The following is an 18,107-nucleotide window of genomic DNA, read 5'->3' on the forward strand; positions in this document are numbered from 1 at the left end:
TGCTAAATACACCAAATTCCGGTTGTTCCAGCAAAATGTATATTTTCAATCTTTCTTTAAACTTCACTCACAACTATCCCGGGTACATCAGTTTTCAACGGTCACAAATAGTTTGAACATCACAATTATTACACGTGTACACGTTGCATTGTATTAAATATCGTTACCTTACTTGTAATATTGTGTGTATGTGTTTGTTACCTGTATTGTGCTCCCATAGACGCGGAAAACCCCAAAACCATCTCCTTCCTATTTTGTATCAGCAATCTCTACTACCTTCGTTCGAACTGAGTTTGAGCTTGATTCTTTAAAGTTAACCGTTAACAAACTGTGCAAGATACTGTATCGTATAATATATATATGTAGGTGGGCCAATATTATCATGCTATTTGTGCATCCTCACTCCCCTTTTTCACAGTCTCAAACCGTGCCGTTTGAGCCAAAGATGCATTCTATAGCAGGTTTTTTCTTTTGCTTTTTGTTCAGTCATATGTCGTATCTTGAATTCTAACTTGTTTGCTGCTGCTGCTGATGTAGCTGCTATGCTCTATGAAACGGTGCAAGATTGTTCATTGAGTTTAAGTTTAACTTCTATCAAAAAACGATCAGTCATAAAACTAGCTACACAATGTACACACAGTACAACAATTTTGTGAATACTTTATACTACGACAGAGCCCGGGCCAAACAGTTGGCGACAATGGTCTGTTTTTTGTTGTTGTGCTTTTCTACCCTTCTATGTCTAATCTTTGTCCCCAAGAGACCAAAAAAGGTCGCGCTACAGTAAAGAGTTGGACGGGAAGCAGTGAATGGTTCAAGAAGTCGAATTGTTACAATTTGTTTGTTAAATTTTAAGATTCTACTGCAGCCGGCTACTACTGCTAATCACTGTTGAAGTTATAGAAGAGTTCAGAGAAGCATGAAGAAAATAGAGCTTAATAGTTCTTAATGTTCTCCCCAGTTGTTTGTTTATTTTGTAGATTTGATTGTTTCCTTTGCTGTGTCACGCGCTCGCACCTTTATATCTGTGTGTATAGGCCATTCTGAATTATTTTAATTTTGTTATTTTACTTTGTTTAATCCACACGAGGACATGCTCTCCATCCTGAGTGTGATTGCTGCAATCAATATTGCGTTTGCTTCCCCCTTTTTATGGTTTAAACCATTTACTAGAACCGCTTCAACATCCAAACCCGGTACCCCCACACCCCGGTTTAGGCTATATAACTTTTGCATAACGACGACCTAATATTCGCACTGCGGTATCTGCTGTGCAGGAGATTATTTACTGCTTTTATCTCACATCCACATTTAAACAACTGCGTTATACATCCTTCACGATAAATTACATTCACATGCACATCTGTACGGAGGTATGCGGAATCAGAACTTTGAAACCATTCCATTTTCCGGTTCTAGTTTGTTTTGTTTGTCTGTTTGGCTTACTGCTGCTGTAACTTGTTGCTTCGCTAGTGAAGGTCAAACATGAACGGAAGTAACAACATGTAAGTATAATAATATGGCTGTATGATTACATTAGATCTCTTGCATTGGGGGTTGTCCCTCTTAACTGGTTCTCACTGTACGCTTTCATCTGTGTTTTCTCTTCCTTTTATTTGAATAAAGTGGCTATAGCCAACAGATTTCTGTATGCTTATCGATACCATCTATTTGTACATATATATTGGCGGAACGCGTAGATAAGGTTCTGCGATAAGAGAGAAACAGTTTGTTTTGCTGTGTAAGAAAAAGTGGTTTCATTGATGAACCGATGTGATTATCGCTATCGTATTGTATCATTTGCCGACGATTGTCACTTTGCCACTGAGATTGTGCCGTTTCATGTTGCTGCATTTGGCCGTTATTTTAATAGAAATCTTTACACATGACTTATGAGAAATGTAATGATTTTGGTCAGAATATGTTTTCACTTACGAACATAAAATGTGCGTACCCTAAAGAGCAGTGGTTCTTTTCCGCAAACATCAGCAGTCCAGCTTACTGATAAATTACGACGGAGAGGTCAGAATTGCATTAAATCTAAACTACGTGTCGATCAAACCTCCACCTTTAGTAATGCTTCCCTTGTTTTAGAAAAAAAGAATAAGTTTTCAGCACCAAAAAAATTGAAATCTAATAAACGATAGTATCACAGTAATAAAACTTTAGCTTTGTAAATAGATAAAGAGTAAAGTTAACTTGCCTTTTTGCCTGGAGAGAATGTTTAAACCATAAAACGTAACTTTCGATCCGACACGAAAACACAGCTGTAACTGTGCTGGACTAGGTTCACTGAGAATCGTTAAAATCCACACAAATCCATTCCATTTTAAAACTCCAGCACCATTTACGTACTTTTCTTCGACGGGGAACTGTGCGTACTGGTGTTTTCCTGCTCCAGCAACTTTTTGTTCAATCCCACCACCACCTTACAGAACTGATTGTCTGCAATGTCGACAAAATCGGCCAAAAACACGTTCGTGCGAGGCTTCTCCTCGCCGGCGAAGGTGCCCGGTATCTGGCCCTTGATCCACTCCATCAACTGTCGGTCCACCGCTTTGGCGCAGGTGGTACGCAACGAGGACATGAAACGAGGCACTATGTAGCGCACCGTAGGCGTCAGGACACACTGCGACACGTATCCCGTATCGGGGCGACGCTGGGCGAGCGATTCGTCCAGATACTGCTGCAGCTTCTTCACGTTGATCTCATTCGGCCAGGGCGTCGGCCAGTCCTGGCTCAGCCAAAATCGCTCATTTACGCACGCATCGCTGCGGTACACAATCAGCACCTGCTTCCCATTCCCGGTGGCCGACTCCAGGGTGCAATCCTTCAGCTCGTTAACGTTGCGGGAAAATATCTTCCTGTCAAAGATGCGGTTCAGTTCTGCCGACAGCACGCAGTGGTCGGTCGGATTGAACGAATAGAAATGCTGACAATCCAGCACAACGAACTCTTTTGGGTGTGTGCGAAGAAACTCTTTCAGCTGGTCGAGCGGTTCCGTAATCTCTTCGCAGAACAGTCCGTGCACGAAGTAGAACTTGTTCTCCGGTCGCTTCATGCAAATGCGCAAATCAAAGTACCTGCAGAAATAGAGACACGAATGGTGAGGAGATGGTGTGTGCTTATGGGGCAGCGTGTGCCCATCGGGGTGTCGCCATGACCTACCTTACTCCACACTTTAGCTGCTCCAGGATGGTGTAACGTTGCGTTACGGCCCACCGCCGTACGACGCAGGGGATGAATTTGTTGAGCGTCCCTACGATTGGATCAGCATCCGGTGCGACCGGTGCCTTGTTTTTAATGCCGTACGACATCGTGTCATGCGATCCGGGTATGGCCAAGTGTATTAAAGGCAGAGCCTTTAATTCGGCCGGTAGTCTGCCCATCCAGTTTTCCAAATCATCGGTAAAATCGATCATTGCTTCGAAGTGTTGTCAGAAGCGCTCGAGCTTACAGAAAAAATATTACACAAGCACGATGTGTGTAAGTCCTGTAATAGAAAAAATGCAAAATAAAATTAATCAATAAATAAAATACAACATTGGAAAAGAGCGATTTTTATTCAGAAATTAAATGTACACACAGTTCCTATTCAAATCAGTCTCAACTTGAATTACCGCAAGGGTATCGTATGCGCGTATCTTATCAAAACCAAGTTATTATGGTGTAATGCATCACACTCTAATGTGCGCCCAATTGGCCATAACAAGCTGAGATTTGTTACCTCACTGACAACATGCTCACGGATTCACTCATTAAAAATGGATTAGTGTGTTCTTTTGCAGGGAGTAATCCTGTTCAACGGAGTAATGGAAGATGATGGTCGGGTTACTTAATTTATTGTCTTACCATACTTGTTACCTGTACTCCCCGAGCCCATTTCCATGACCTTTAGCGGAGCAACAGCACAAAACCAAATATTACCTAATTGAACTCGTTTGTACATTATCTAAAGTTTTTACATTAGCATAATAATGTGTTTTTTGTTTTTGACAGAAAAGAGAAACATTTTACATGCACTAGAAACCAAGAATGTGTAAACAAATCTTTCCACATTAACACGCAATTCCCATCACATATCTGCTGCGGCACCAGGATATATTTTTTCTCGTTATTCTCTATGAACAAAAGAATCCACATCATGTCCCTGGTCACATCAACAGAAACACATGCAGGAGAGAGCATGGGAGATTGTTCTACCATGTACGTATTCCCGAACATGTGCAGCAATGGTTGCAAATCAGCAGCAGCTTCAGTTTTTTAGTTCAAATCGAAAGCCGGCACCAACCAACCGCGGGAAGGCAAGCAAGCAATCCGTGCATTTTGTTCAGCAAAACTTATAATTAGGCTGGCGCGCATGTTTTCACAACGGCCCAACAAGTACACGACCAACGCTGGAGCACGGTGTCCCGCCATCCTTTTTCCTACCGTCATCGACACGACTGCGGTACTAAAAATACGCGAATTCGCTGGAAAAAAAGCATTCAAAAACAATGCCCCTTCGACGTTCGACGGGAACGCCTTCGAAGGTCGGATGGATTGTGCGGATACGGACGACGCGAATGCGACGGATACGGAGCGATTAAGAAGCTAAATTGGATCCGTTACGCTCTTCATTTCCTGCCGGCACTTTAAAATGGCACAGATGGGATATTCTAATTAACTTGTGCCAGTCAGCCAGCCAGCAAAGGGACGTAAGCAAAACAAAACCACTGCGCGCGCGCGCCACCTCCTTCGCTCCTTCGCGGTTAGAGGACTCCGGGACCAGTACCAGTCTTGTAGAGCACGTTTGTAAGTGGCGTTACAACGTGGCAACGGGATAAGTACAATTCAACTGAAAGAAATAATAGCATTAGAAGGGATGAACATGTTGCTATCACCATACCTTTTGTGGCACTAAAGTCACTGAAACCGGCTCTAAAAATGAAGTTTCTAAACATTTCCATGATCCTAAGATTTCGATAAAAATAAAAATTGGATGATTAGAGGTAGAAAATAAAAGGGTCACGGCGGATCCAAAAAGATCCCGTTTCATGGTTTCTTGAATGCTTAAGAAGGTTTAATCGCCATAAACACAAACAATCAGGGTATAAGCATAATATTTTGATTCGATTGAACGGCATCGATGAATAGTTAAAGATGTAATCATAATTGAATGGTGGTACCTTCCGATGAATTGTTTACCCGGCATGATTGATTTCAATCAGGTTTGCAAAATGATCGATAAAAGCACCCCAGAGTTGAGCAGAAACAAGGATTCTTTGGTACTTGTTGTTTGCTGCTGTTTTATTTGTGTTTCGCACGACGCATGTAACATTCCATCTCGAATTTATAATAACGGTGTATACATACATACAAATCAATATATCGGTGGGTAGATATTTTGTTTGAATAATATTTTTTTGAATAATATATCATTCGTCAACTCGCACGACTTTACAACATGTCTGTCGTTCTACCGTAGCAAAGACAGACTATTCGGCTGGTGATACTGATTAATTCTCGAAAGCCTGAACAGACAGAACGACATCTCCGCGTAGGACGTTAGACGAGGTAGAAGAAGAAGCGAGCTCAATGATACTTAATTTTTTCGATAATGATACAGTCACTTTTAATAACGAGTTGGAATTACAAACACATGCACAAGAAATGTATAAGAAACAAGTTTGTTTCTAATATCAATAAAAGCATAAATATTTATAAATCAGCATTCTACATGATTTTTTTTTTGCTTACATTAACATGATTTAAATCACTAAATGAAAAAAATCACACGCACCACTGATATTTTCATTTTTGAAATCATTGCTTTAGAGCGCAGTTCATGTAATGCACGCAATTTTCGTATACTTAATCATATCATATCATATCATATCATATCATAATTCGTGATTATTGATAGCTTTACAGAGGTTTTCAGGGCTTCTCATAGTTTTAGGACACTACCTTGATACTTGTTTACAGGAAATGATCTTTCTGTGATGGGAAGTGGACAGTACGATGCCGTTTTTTCTAGTAGGAATCGTATTAGATTACATATCCTAAGTGCATCTCAAAAAAGGTTTCCGTAGAGCCCATTTTCCGTCACATTCTCAATCGTTACAGTAAAAAAGAGTCATGAAAATGTTCCAATATTATGTAAATCTCCTAAAAATCCTGTACTAATCAAAGCACATAGAAATAGAAATGCTAAATATATTTTGGGTCAAGAGATCGTGGCCCGCAAGTTTGACATCTCTGCTCAGAAGTTTAAATTCTATTTGGAAAACTTATCACTATACTACAATTCGTCTTATTATGTATTATTATAGGTGTAGTTAACAAAGAACAGTATAATGTTAAATCCTACTCTGTTAATTATATGACCATACATTTCAATAATTTAGAAAAAGATAGGAATATTCAGAAATTAGAAAATCCACAAAGGGATTTTTTGAAAATTCTGATCACCACTCAATGCATGTTGACCTCTTGCTTTTTGAGGATACAACTAACTTCCTACTAATTCGTACTGCGGACATCTTTACACACAGCAGAAGGGATGCGCTTCGCTCCTTCCAGTTTTATGCTTATCAAAGAAACACCACTGAAAAAAGGAATCGATTTACTGAAACATGGAAGACACAGCATGGGACTTCGCCATTAAACGCATAGTTTCCTGATCCACAACGGTGAGCTAATCAAATGAAACAGGCAGCTTGAAGTGATATAAATTACGCGTGTTAAATGTATGAAAAAATAAGAGCAACAAGCCTATCAATGCTACCTAAAATGACACCAGCTACAACGAAGAATATAGAAAAATCTACTAGAAAAGTATTCTCCATTATCACATAATTTTTAGCACACACTTCTCTCACAGTAAATATAGAGAATCAAAATCAATTAAAACCACGAAACAAGATGCGGCGAGAAATGATTAAAAACTCAAGTCAATAAACGAAAAACAAATTAGTAAAGAAAGGACGATGACTACAATCCCACCCACCCCTGGCCCTGCACACACGACCGGCACCCACCGAGTTCTCTGTCTGCCCTACGACGGATTCACGGTGGATGATAATTGAATTTCCTGCCAACGACAATTAACGACCGACGCACGGATGCGTACACTCCGCACTCCGATGTTATCGACTGGTGAAATGTGGTTAACGTTGTCGGCGGCACACGAAACGCATCTGCCACAAATGCGTGTTCCCGCGCCCAACCAGCAAACGTACCCCCTGGGTGCTTTACCGTGCAAAACAACAAAAAACCTAAAAGAAAATTAACTTGATATCTAAAATCGTCACACTGCGCGCGGTACACGGTGGCTAAATTGAGGAGCTATTGCGGGAATGGGGTGCGCTATTGCAGCTTTATATCATTACGAAAGCTTTACGAAGCTGGCGGCGTGTGTTTCGGTTTTTGCAAACATTTCTTTGTTCCTTTTGCTGCTGCATTACTCTGCTCTGCCCAAGGCAACCCCTCTGGTCGCCACAAATGTGTGTGGTTGTGCGGGGTCGTGTCTGCGGACGAATTCGGTTGTACAATCAATACGCACCGAGGAATACGCGTGCTGCTGCATGTGCTCTTTTCGACCCATGATGTGTTGCGCACTCATCAGTTGTACTTGCGCTGCTGAATGATAACCTAGTTTTGGCACATTGATTGTTGTTTCCAATTTAATGCGGCCCCCGAATGTGGTGCAAGGATGTAACACGGTTATTTCAATCGTCTTGGTAAATCCGGCCGCATCCTTGAACAAATTCCTCGTAACACCACGTGTAGCGAAATGCATTATACAAAGAGTTATAAAGCATTATAACACGATTAAACTGAACAACACATAAAGAATAACAGTTTACTAATAACAGAATACGAAAGCAAGAACAATCTTCTCCCGCCTCAACAATCCTAAAGCCTTGCTGCGAGAAAACACATCACTTGGATGGTAGACGAATTGTGCAAAATGTGCGTGTGTCCTTCCTTTGCGCTTCGCACATGCTTTCACCCAAGTCACGCGCTTTGCCCGCATGCTTTGATCTTTCGCCAGGCTAAGCACACTGGAGGATGTTTTTTCCAACATGTATGTCCTCGGGGGGAGGCTGTGGAGATTAAAGCCGGAATCAACTTTTCAAAGGCAGTCCCTGAACTGAAGTTGACCAATTTGCTAATTCACATACACAGAAGATTGGTAATATATTTTTTTTCCTTCTCGCGTAAAGTATTGCCTCCCGATACGAGGGATGGAGAATTGCAAACATCCGTTCGTAAACAAAGCTTTTGCAAGCTGAAAGCAACTTACCTTTTTGTTCCGTTTGCACGCGACGCCGTACTACGCTGGTTTTCCTTGTCTCTCGGAAAGGATATGTCGGCAGGAGTGGTAGGCGATTTCACCGGAGATGGAAGATAATGGATGTAGTCAAGGTGATGATTTGCAATCCCTGTTCACGTTTCTTTTCGCAACTGTACATCACGTATCCTGCACAATGGATACGTTTGCTTGATTCACACTACTGGCACCGTGCAACACATCTTCTGGTAGCCTTTTTTTGTTTCTTTTTTGCACAAAGATAACAGGTTTTGCGGTTGATTTGCACGTCAATTTGCTTTATTTGCGCGATGAAACACAATGAACAATTAAGCCACTTTTGTTAAATCACTTGCTTTTTTTTGTGCACAGGAGCACGAAATCATTACAACTTGGGTGAAGAAAACACAAACCCGATATTTTTAACCAGATTTTTATCCGTTCCTCCAATCAGCACGTCCAGTTTGAGAAGACTCGGTTGCAAGACTCAAGCTTTGCTAGGATTGACGAGGATTTCGCGAAATTCTATTTTTCAAAAGCTTGTTTATTGTGACACATGACAGATTGTCGGAAGGTCGGAACATGTGACCACACGCAGCAAAAAGTGTGCGACGGTGCGTATCTTCAAAGGATGGATATGGTATTTTTCCAGTCAATGAATGTTTATCATTCAAAATTAATAATTGAACCCAATCAACAGAGATTAAGGTTATACGATTGGAAAATTAAATATCCATAAAAAAAATCTATGTAGGTTCAGACAGCGTCAGATTAAGCCTAAGGGCCGTGGCAACGCTTTTTCGTAGGGTAACTGTACCAGTTTTCGACAGGCTAGTGCAGCAGTTTCACAAAAATTGCTCACACATCAATATTTTTCATTATTTTTCTTGAAAGTGTTGTTATTCTGGTTGCCCAAGTAGCCTTAAGAAACTCTATTTGATTATTAACAGTTTTTTAAAGCCTTTAATAATCAAATAGAGTTTCTAAGAGAATATGACATTTCCCAGCGTTACATCATAACGACGTATTCCGTTACACTCGTTTTTTTCGATTCGGGTTAACATAACACACAGTGTTTTTCAAATTTTATCTACACCATTTCCAATTTATTCAATATTCGGAAAATCATTTTTCATTCTTATTTATGTAATAATGCGTATTTATTTTTATATCAAACTTTTTTTTTATTAACTGTTTGAAAACTATGTGTTTTCTTTTATTCCTCTGTTTGAATCTGCGGTGATAATAAAAAAAGAATTTAAAAAAATTAATATTTTCAATAATACATGTGAAAGTTTGATAAAGGGTATGCAATATTTGCAAATGAGAATTTTTTCAAAAAATGTATATTTTCTTGGGCAAAATAATATGCTCTTGATGACGATAACTTTTGAGACATACTGTATATGGTCACGTACATGGCGCCTCCATTTCTTATGTCAAAAAGTTCGTCAAGCTTCGTGCGTGTAGCTTGCGTGTAGATGGCAACAAAACCAAGCGTCTGCGACAATTTCTATCAGCTATTGTTTAATTTGTGTGTCATCATGATTTTATAACAGGTCAGAGTATTGATATTACCAATATCTTTACATGAGCTACATAAGTTTTATATTCCGCAGCATATTTGATTTGGATAGCGTTTGGACATCATGTTTTTCGTCGACTGCTGCAGCTGACCTCCATGCTGATATTATGGAAGAAACCCATGGAATGAAAGAAACGTATGTGATACAGTGACAATATGCAGTGACAAAACGATGAAATGTCGAATAAAAGTATTTGTGGTGAATTTATGCATTTATTCCATGAAATATTAACACCTTCTGTTGTAACTTAACGAAGATCTATAAAATACATATAGAATGAGACAGAGCAATACAGCCATCTCTGTCGATTTGTTCGTTGAGTTTGACATTTTTCGTTAAAAATACCGGCAAAATTTTAATTTTTAACGAAGCATTGACGAAGCCAGGAAAGCGTTACGCAGTGTTTTAAGCCCTGAAATTACTGCTGTATGGAAAGCTAAAAGTAATACTTTTAGGCATACTTTTAACGGTTTCTTAACAGGATTGTGCTACTTGGGTGATAAACTATCATAGTATGTTACAATATTTTTTATTTGCCGTTTCAAAGCCTATGCGAATCTCGTACGATAAAATCGCATCCGATCAAGCCCGTGGCTGTGCGCCATCGGATGCGATTTTATCGGAAGGTCTGTCAAAATTTTATATGGAATTCGACAGATAACGTCGGACGTGCGATTTCGTCGGACGCCGCATTCGATGTTATCTGTCAAACTAATTGTGTGGTGTTTTGAAGGAACAACCTCAAACTATTTATTCAAATTATTTTGTTGAACTATCAAAACCATCAAATAATCGCAATATGAATCGAAAAAGCGTTTGACAGCACGTGCGATAATATCGCTTGCGACGAAGCACAGGCAGGGCCCTTAAGGGCGGTGGCAACGCTCATCGGATGCGATTTTATCGGATGAGATTTATATGGGATTTGACAGATAACGTCGGACGTGCGATTTCGTCGTCCAACGTTATCTGTCAAATCCCATACAAAAAATTGACAGGCCGTCCGATAAAATCGCATGCGAAAAAGCGTTGCTACCGCCCTAAGCAGTCATTCACCGACTGCTAAACGGAGACATATAGGATTCCGTTTAGAGTATTGAATAATTTAACGTTTAGGTCATGTCATGTTAGACATTTTTAGTTCATGGCATAAGTTTGCTCGTTTTGGAGTATTTTTGCTGTTTATGATCCGAGGTATGTGGTCCGAGCAATATTAACGAGGAAATTGATCTAGACACCACATTGATCAAACATTTTGTTTCTTGTGGTTACCTGCCAATGCTGCACATTGGCAGTTTGACAGTAGCCGACAGTCAATCAAAACAAGCTTTTCAACAAAAGGTGTCTTGTTTACAAATGCTAGTGTTTTCAACAATCAAACAGACTGAAATTTTCAACTAATTCCTTATTTTTATTAAATTTACATTATTTGACAACCGGCTCAACCCATCTACGAAAGTAGCAGTTAGTGTATCTATATAAGTTCGGCGTGTAATAACCTTGCGTGTGCGACCCAGAGCAGGACAGAGTTATGTATATAGCATGATATTTTCGTAAAATATTCGTAAAAATCAAGCCCCTGTGTCCAAAAACCTACACGATACTGATCAGGTAGTCAGCGAGCTTGTTGGCTGGATCTAGTGAAGCACCTTCCGCAATAACCCACATTGTGACGAAAGATATGGATGGAATAATCCATACGACTACTGGCGAGGACCTAGCTAGGCGAGTACAGCGTGCACAAACATGAGCTGTTGCTAGAACAAAATGAATTTCTGCACAGAAAACGCCAGTATTCATCAGAGTTGAAGCCTTTTACAATCGTTCCTTGTTCCTGTTGGCAATGCGGACTGCAGGGTCTCGTTTGGCGCTGCGATTTATGCGATTTAATTAAACTTCCGAGCACGCGAAAATGTCGTGGCAATTAAAACTAAGGCCAAAACATAAATTGTTGCAGTAACAGCAAAAATAAAACAAATTCGAAATCCTTTCAAAACGGTGGAAAAAGCGAACGATAGTTATTTAAGGCCATTATTAACAAATAATAAAGTTGCAGGTATGTATGAAGATAAGCATTGAACAATTATTATTTACTGATATTGAAGCATAACTTAAACTTTTTACAATTGTGTCCATTTCGTTACAGATTACACTCTTCTCTGCATGTGTCCAATTAATTGCCAACGCACTACAAGCATCTGCACAAAATGGACCATTTGGAACATCTGGGGCGATCGATCGATGGGCATCAGGACATGTCGAAAGCAGTCCTTCGCACCACCCTACAGTCCGCCGACAGTGGTTCATTACACTTCATCACCAGCACGGGAATGTCCCATGCTGGAAGGGAGCAGGAGTACATCGAATCGACCTTACTGGGCACGGACCTGTTATCCAGTCAGCTGCCGACCAATTTGCTAAATGATTACATCAATTCGGTTTCGTCCAGCACGACCAGCTCGATTGGAATGCAATCCGCCCTCATGGAGCATCACTATCGGCCCTTTGGCACCTCCACTGAAGAGTTGCATTCGCTTACCAGTGAAACGAGCAAGGAAGCTGCTGATACCAAGGTAATGCAAAGATTGATGGAAGATTGCAAAGCCGGTAAGATTTTAGCGTTTCCATTTTTCCATTTTAGGATATACCCGGATTCAGTACGCTATCGTCGTACGATAAAATGATGCACATTGGTCAATCCTCTTCGCCCATTAGCAATGGATTAGGTCAGATCGGTGGCACGATTGATAGTTACGTACACTTCCCTCTGCATGCCACCAGCTCAGGGGGTGATGGATTTGATGTAATGGCAAACGCTCTTGCGACTGTGACCACACACCAACAACAGCAGGGACAGCAACAGCAGCAGCATCATCATCATCATAATCATTATAGTCTTCCTCATGCAACTAGTTCGCACCTTCACCTGCAACACCAAGCACAGGGACATTTGCTCCATCATCAGAGTATTGTGGAGCTCTCGAATGGTCAACAAATATCGTCACTTGGACATTCGGACGTACCTTCATCCAGCAGCATGGGTACGTTGCTACCGTCCGTTGATGTGACGCTGAAAGCATACAGTCACAATAGTTCTTTGCTTCCCATCGTCTCCTCGTCTCCTCTGTCGACCGATGTACATAACAGCGTAAGCATTTAATCCAACAATAATACTGTAGAACTAGAATGACGCTTTTTTTTGTTCGCCCTTTTTGTTTTTAGAGTTCAACAATGGCCATCAACACGATGAGTTTAAACGAATCTTCGAAACGGTTTCTTTCCTGCGCAACTCTTCCCTCGCTCCTACCGCATAATCAGCGTACGATATTTACCGTTGCTGCTGATAGCTTAGCGGCATCGAAAAGTGTTGCCGCTAGCATTATGGAGTGTGAATCGCGCACACACGACGACGATATGGCGGAGTGTGTGGCATCGATCGAGAGTGTATCGTGCGCACAGTTGGGTAACATCAATCTTCCCCACAAGAAGCGTTTGGCAAAGAAGATGACCGATACAAAGAGCGCGTTTTGTGGCGACGTTTCCGAAATGGAGCAATCGTTAATGCTGGCAAACATTCAGCTGTCGCACCGTGACGCAACGGTAACTGGGGTTGGTTCATACGAGCCAACGAGCAATCCAAATTACGGTCCTTCATCTTCGCTACATCCGGAAAACAATGGCAAAGGCAACACGCCCAAAGCACAGCAATCGCCATCGGCCTCGCAGCAGCCGGGGAATTCTTTTTCCTGTCAACTTTGTGGCAAAGTAGTTCAAGATCAGCGGATGTTTTTTAACCACCTGAAGGAACATTACGAGCCCTCTTTGACACCTGTAAATGGGAATAATACAGCTGATGCAAACAGGCACGCATCTGCAATGAAAGTTATTGCATTATCAACGCAGGTAGCGCTAGATGGTAAAAAAGCGAAGCCCAAGCTACCTCGTGTGAAGCACACGAAAAAGCTAAAGAACGATCGTACCATGAAACAGGGCCAGGCGGCTGAAGAACAAAACCCGGCACAGAACAGTGACGCAAAAGCGTTACTGTCCACATCGACCAGCTCCAGCGCGAGCTGTGCAAAAACGGTGGACAGTTTGCTGCAACATCAGTCGCTAAACGATGCCATGATAGTGCTGGAATGTTCCGAGAATGGTGGAGAATTTAGCGAGACTGAAGACATGCTGGAAGGCATCCGGAATGTGGTACAAAAGGTGCAGGAAACGGTCGATACGGATACGACCGAGGAGCTGTGCATAGCGAACAGTGCAGACTGGTTTCCGAATCATGCTGATGGTGCTAATAATGGCAGCGCTGTTGCCGCCGGTTCTACCGCAACCACTGCCATGCAGCAACCTGAAAAGAGTGGCCAGCATATGGCACTGTCCCGAGAATCGCTCGACTCACATGAAATTCATATTCCAAGCGGAGGCGACAACTTTTTGCTGCTTCTTAGTAAAGCTCAATTTAACGATGCAGGTATGATATCGCGTTAAAGTGCGTTAAAGTAGATGAAAATGCAGTTACACCGCCTTTTTATTTTCCTTTTTTAGAGCTTTTACAAACGGAATCCGCAGATTCGACATTGCTGAAGCCACTGGATGCTGCCACCTGTGAGCAGCTTACAAACTCGAGTTCACTGAATGGGTCTTCCAGGAATGAAACATACGTGCCGGGCCTACCCTCGGCTGAAGCGCAAAATTTGCAACAACTGCAACCGTTACATTCGACACCATTTCCGCTGCTGTCTACCGTTGATGCGCACGCCGAGTCCCGTGCCGTTTCGTTCCAATCCACCGATAGCCTGAACCCCCTTACCTCCATTCTTCTCTCTTCCAATACGATCAGCAAACTGTCGGTGGCTTCCTTTGCACCGACGAGACTGTTGAAACTGGAACAAAAATCCGACGAAGATGACGATTACGAACCGGAGCCGGAGGAGGAGGAGGAGGAGGAGAATGGTGAGGAAACGTCCCAATACAATGAAATGCAAATTATAGACCTTGGCGCATCGGGCGTTGAACCGCTCAACGGTGAATCGACGGGCGCACGCAATGAACCACCAATCGACGACGATTATCAGTGTAGCGATGATGAGGGAGTCGCATCCCAGGTGCAGGGCAACGAAAACGAAGAAGTAGAAGAAGAAGAAGAAGAAATGTGTTCAAATGATAAGGAACGGCGGACAGCGACGGATGCTGGCAGTAATGCAAAAGTGTACAAATACCTGTGCCCGATCGAGGAGTGTGGACGGTGGTTTAAATCCAAGACTGCATTTTCCTACCACCATCTGCAGCACACGGGCGAACGGCCGTACCAATGCCAGACGTGCCAGAAGTGCTTCTTCACCTGCAGCGCCCTGAAGGTGCACGAGCGGCTCCATTCGGGCGAAAAGCCGTACAAATGTGAGGAGTGTGGGCACCACTTCCGGCAGTGGGGCGACCTAAAGTATCACAAAATCTCCAAACACTCCAACGAGAAGAGCCACAAGTGTGAGTTCTGCGGCAAAGAGTTTGCCCGCCGCTACTCGCTCGTGCTGCACCGGCGCATTCACACGAACGAGAAAAACTTTGTCTGCGAGTACTGCAACAAAGCGTTCCGGGCGAGTACGTACCTGCAGGCGCACCGGATGATACACACGGGCGAGAAACCGCACCAGTGCAGCTTATGTGATAAAAAGTTCCGCTGCCACGGCGATTTGAACAGGCATCAGAAAACACACTCCCGGCCGGGGAAAGGGGGCGGCACCGCGTCCAAACAGGTCGATGAAGATGAGGAGGGCAGTTCGACAGTGGAGCTGGCGGGAGGCGGCGGTGCGGGTAAACTACCCTCGACCTCTGTCGATGCTAAGACTAGGTCTCTCAAACGAAAGACTATCGCACAGAAAAATAATAACAGTATAGTAATTGTGTAGCAATAGGTTATTGTAAACTGCCTTACTCAATCCGTATGTATAGGACAACACTATCAACAGCTGGTCATGTTGAGATGCAGAACCCATTTTAAGAATCCTCTGTTTTAAGAAGGGCTTATCGTGATGCTAACGTTCAATATTCGTTGTACCGTAAATGTATGATAATAGACGACCGAGTTGGTCACTTATTTCCGTAATGTTTCTTTCCTATTTTGCTAATTATTGTCGAGAATCAATTCACATTCGTTTCGTCTGTCTCTTCATCGTCGAATCGAATTGTTTATTAGCTCAGTCACTATTGCTTGATACAACTTAGTGGGATTTTCTTTTCTTAACTTTTGAGCAACGTTCCACAGGAAAGGTTGCGTGTGAGGAGGTTTATTTTATATGTTCATTATCTATGTTTTAAATCAAACCGCTAACTCTACCGATGCATGTTTACATCTTCTTCGGGTTGAGAAAGATTCTGACTTTTTTTTTATTTATTTTTGCTTGAACTAAAGACTGAAGTATGGAATTTTTACGTTTTTTTACGTTCCCTCGATTGCACAACTAGCGATCCAATACATGTGATTCACGCGTTCACACCTGGTGCGTTAATTTTAGACGGACGCTCCTTTATACTTAAACTATTTTTTTTACTTAAATAGGAAGCTGAAATAGTTAAATAGTAATTTTAGATTGGAGTTACCAGTTACAATACTTCAGCGGCACTGCTAGAAATAACGGCTTACCTGTAAGGGTATCCCTGCGCTTTGGATCGGAATATTGAAAGAATCAGCGAGAAGAACACAACTACCAAAAATAGGCCCACAATTGCTGTGACCTTACTCTTACGATGATCATTCTGCCAGCCAGCCTCCGTTAACAATACCATTCCCAGCACAATCATGGCATCTGTAATAAGACGAATCATGCGATTGTTGGTCTCCACTTCAACTGTCGGTGGGTTACTCAATACTTACTCAAAAACATGACAATGTACGTTTCAATCACCAGCTGCCCCTGGGAGGATCCGTGTATGTACGCAATGCCACCATTTTGGCTCTTGTGCACGAACGGCGGGCTGCGGATGTGGTTCCACATTTGTCCAGAAACCATCGCGAAGCAGAACACCACCGCAATCAGCGCCCACATCTGCTTGTTGTACAGAAAGTCGAGATTGTTTCGGCGCAGGTACAGGAAACCGCCGACAAACAGCGACAGCATCAGAATCGCAACGGTAGCGGAATAGTTGGGTGGGCGGAAAATTCGGATCTGAATGTCGGTACGCTCCTGAATCCACTTGCCGATCACTTCCGCCGACACTCCCACCCGCTGGATGTCCATCGTGTCGGCCGGTTTCGGTTTTCCCTTCGGGGGGAAGTGGATGAACACGGGTGCCGTATTTAGTCGCAGCATCTGGAACACGTCCGAACCTTCGTCAAAGTCGACCATGGCGAAGAACAGCTTGTTGGAGTAGGTCTGCGAGTAGCGGTATGAGTTGGCCACGATCGTGTATTCGTCGTGAGCATGTCGGCAAATCACGCACTGCCGCGCAGGTGCCATGGCCGTAAACATCACTATGATCGAGTAGTTCCGTGGGGCGGACTTGACAAAGTCCCGGAATTTGTTGCCATTGAAACGCAACACCGGACGCTTCGTGTTCATGTCCAGCAATTGCTGCACCTTTTCGGACAGAGACTGTTGTCCCTGCTGCAAGGGAACGGAACGGGAACCGATTAGATAGGAAGAACATGTAAACATCAACGTCAGCACACACAGCACCGCACTTCGTTGCATCCGAAGCCGGCCTAGGTGGTAGTGTACTTACGCCTCGCGCATTTTTGGAAGATTGGCTGTTGGCTAGCTGGAACAGACACAGCGATATTGCCGTAAGTACAGCAATTTTTAGTAGTAGCTTCATCCTGACTAGCCTGGCCAACCGGAACCGAACCGGAGAAGAGCTGCAATCGACTTGAATTGATCTTTCTTGTGATGTTGCTTTTCGGCACCAATTGACACTTGTGACGTGTACCGAACAAATTGCATTCTGTCAAGTTTCGCCTGCCATCGTGATGCGGTAATGCCGCGTTTACATTACGCGAGAGTGTGGCCATTCCCATTTCTCGGATGGTTTAGCTTCACAGCTGAATTCACAGTTTATAATCGAGGAGAAAAAATTGTAAAATTTTAAAATACAGTGGAGTGCCGTTTATCCTGGTTCCTTTTATTCGGCTGTCCGTTTATCCGTGTTGTTGAGAAATGACAGTTCAATACAAAGGTGACATTGCGTTCTGAGGAGGATATTTGATAAAAAACGGAGATTGGCAT

At 42.6% G+C, this 18,107-nt stretch overlaps 3 protein-coding genes and 1 long non-coding RNA gene across 5 annotated transcripts; 2 read left to right on the forward strand and 2 right to left on the reverse strand.

Moving 5' to 3' along the window:
- Positions 1 to 16: 16 nt before the first annotated feature.
- LOC120901469 (PI-PLC X domain-containing protein 3) lies at positions 17 to 8,810 on the reverse strand. 2 transcript variants are annotated; one of them, XM_040309441.1, is made up of 3 exons: positions 8,291 to 8,810; positions 3,169 to 3,493; positions 17 to 3,083 (listed from the first exon to the last, which is right to left on the reverse strand). In XM_040309441.1, exons 2-3 carry the CDS (start codon positions 3,420 to 3,422, stop codon positions 2,348 to 2,350), a joined length of 990 nt encoding a protein of 329 aa, XP_040165375.1. In that variant the 5' UTR covers positions 3,423 to 3,493; positions 8,291 to 8,810; the 3' UTR covers positions 17 to 2,347. The 2 variants fall into 2 exon arrangements, with proteins under 2 accessions (XP_040165375.1, XP_040165376.1); XM_040309442.1 differs by lacking the exon at positions 8,291 to 8,810 and adding an exon at positions 7,023 to 7,145.
- Positions 8,811 to 9,751: 941 nt separating this feature from the next.
- On the forward strand, positions 9,752 to 10,172 carry LOC120902274. The gene is made up of 2 exons (XR_005739398.1): positions 9,752 to 9,855; positions 9,916 to 10,172. It is a non-coding gene; the product is annotated as an uncharacterized LOC120902274 (long non-coding RNA).
- A 1,641-nt stretch (positions 10,173 to 11,813) lies between these two features.
- LOC120902137 lies at positions 11,814 to 15,991 on the forward strand. Its single transcript, XM_040310671.1, has 5 exons — positions 11,814 to 11,938; positions 12,029 to 12,455; positions 12,524 to 13,030; positions 13,105 to 14,359; positions 14,434 to 15,991. The coding sequence occupies exons 2-5, from the start codon at positions 12,090 to 12,092 to the stop codon at positions 15,792 to 15,794; spliced, it is 3,489 nt and encodes a 1,162-aa protein (XP_040166605.1). The 5' UTR covers positions 11,814 to 11,938; positions 12,029 to 12,089; the 3' UTR covers positions 15,795 to 15,991.
- A 49-nt stretch (positions 15,992 to 16,040) lies between these two features.
- LOC120902138 (tumor suppressor candidate 3) lies at positions 16,041 to 17,806 on the reverse strand. Its single transcript, XM_040310672.1, has 4 exons — positions 17,608 to 17,806; positions 16,760 to 17,489; positions 16,529 to 16,691; positions 16,041 to 16,448 (listed from the first exon to the last, which is right to left on the reverse strand). The coding sequence occupies exons 1-4, from the start codon at positions 17,698 to 17,700 to the stop codon at positions 16,433 to 16,435; spliced, it is 1,002 nt and encodes a 333-aa protein (XP_040166606.1). The 5' UTR covers positions 17,701 to 17,806; the 3' UTR covers positions 16,041 to 16,432.
- Positions 17,807 to 18,107: the final 301 nt, after the last annotated feature.

Source organism: Anopheles arabiensis, chromosome 3 (assembly GCF_016920715.1).
Source record: "Anopheles arabiensis isolate DONGOLA chromosome 3, AaraD3, whole genome shotgun sequence".
In the NCBI taxonomy this organism is placed as follows: domain Eukaryota; kingdom Metazoa; phylum Arthropoda; class Insecta; order Diptera; family Culicidae; genus Anopheles; species Anopheles arabiensis.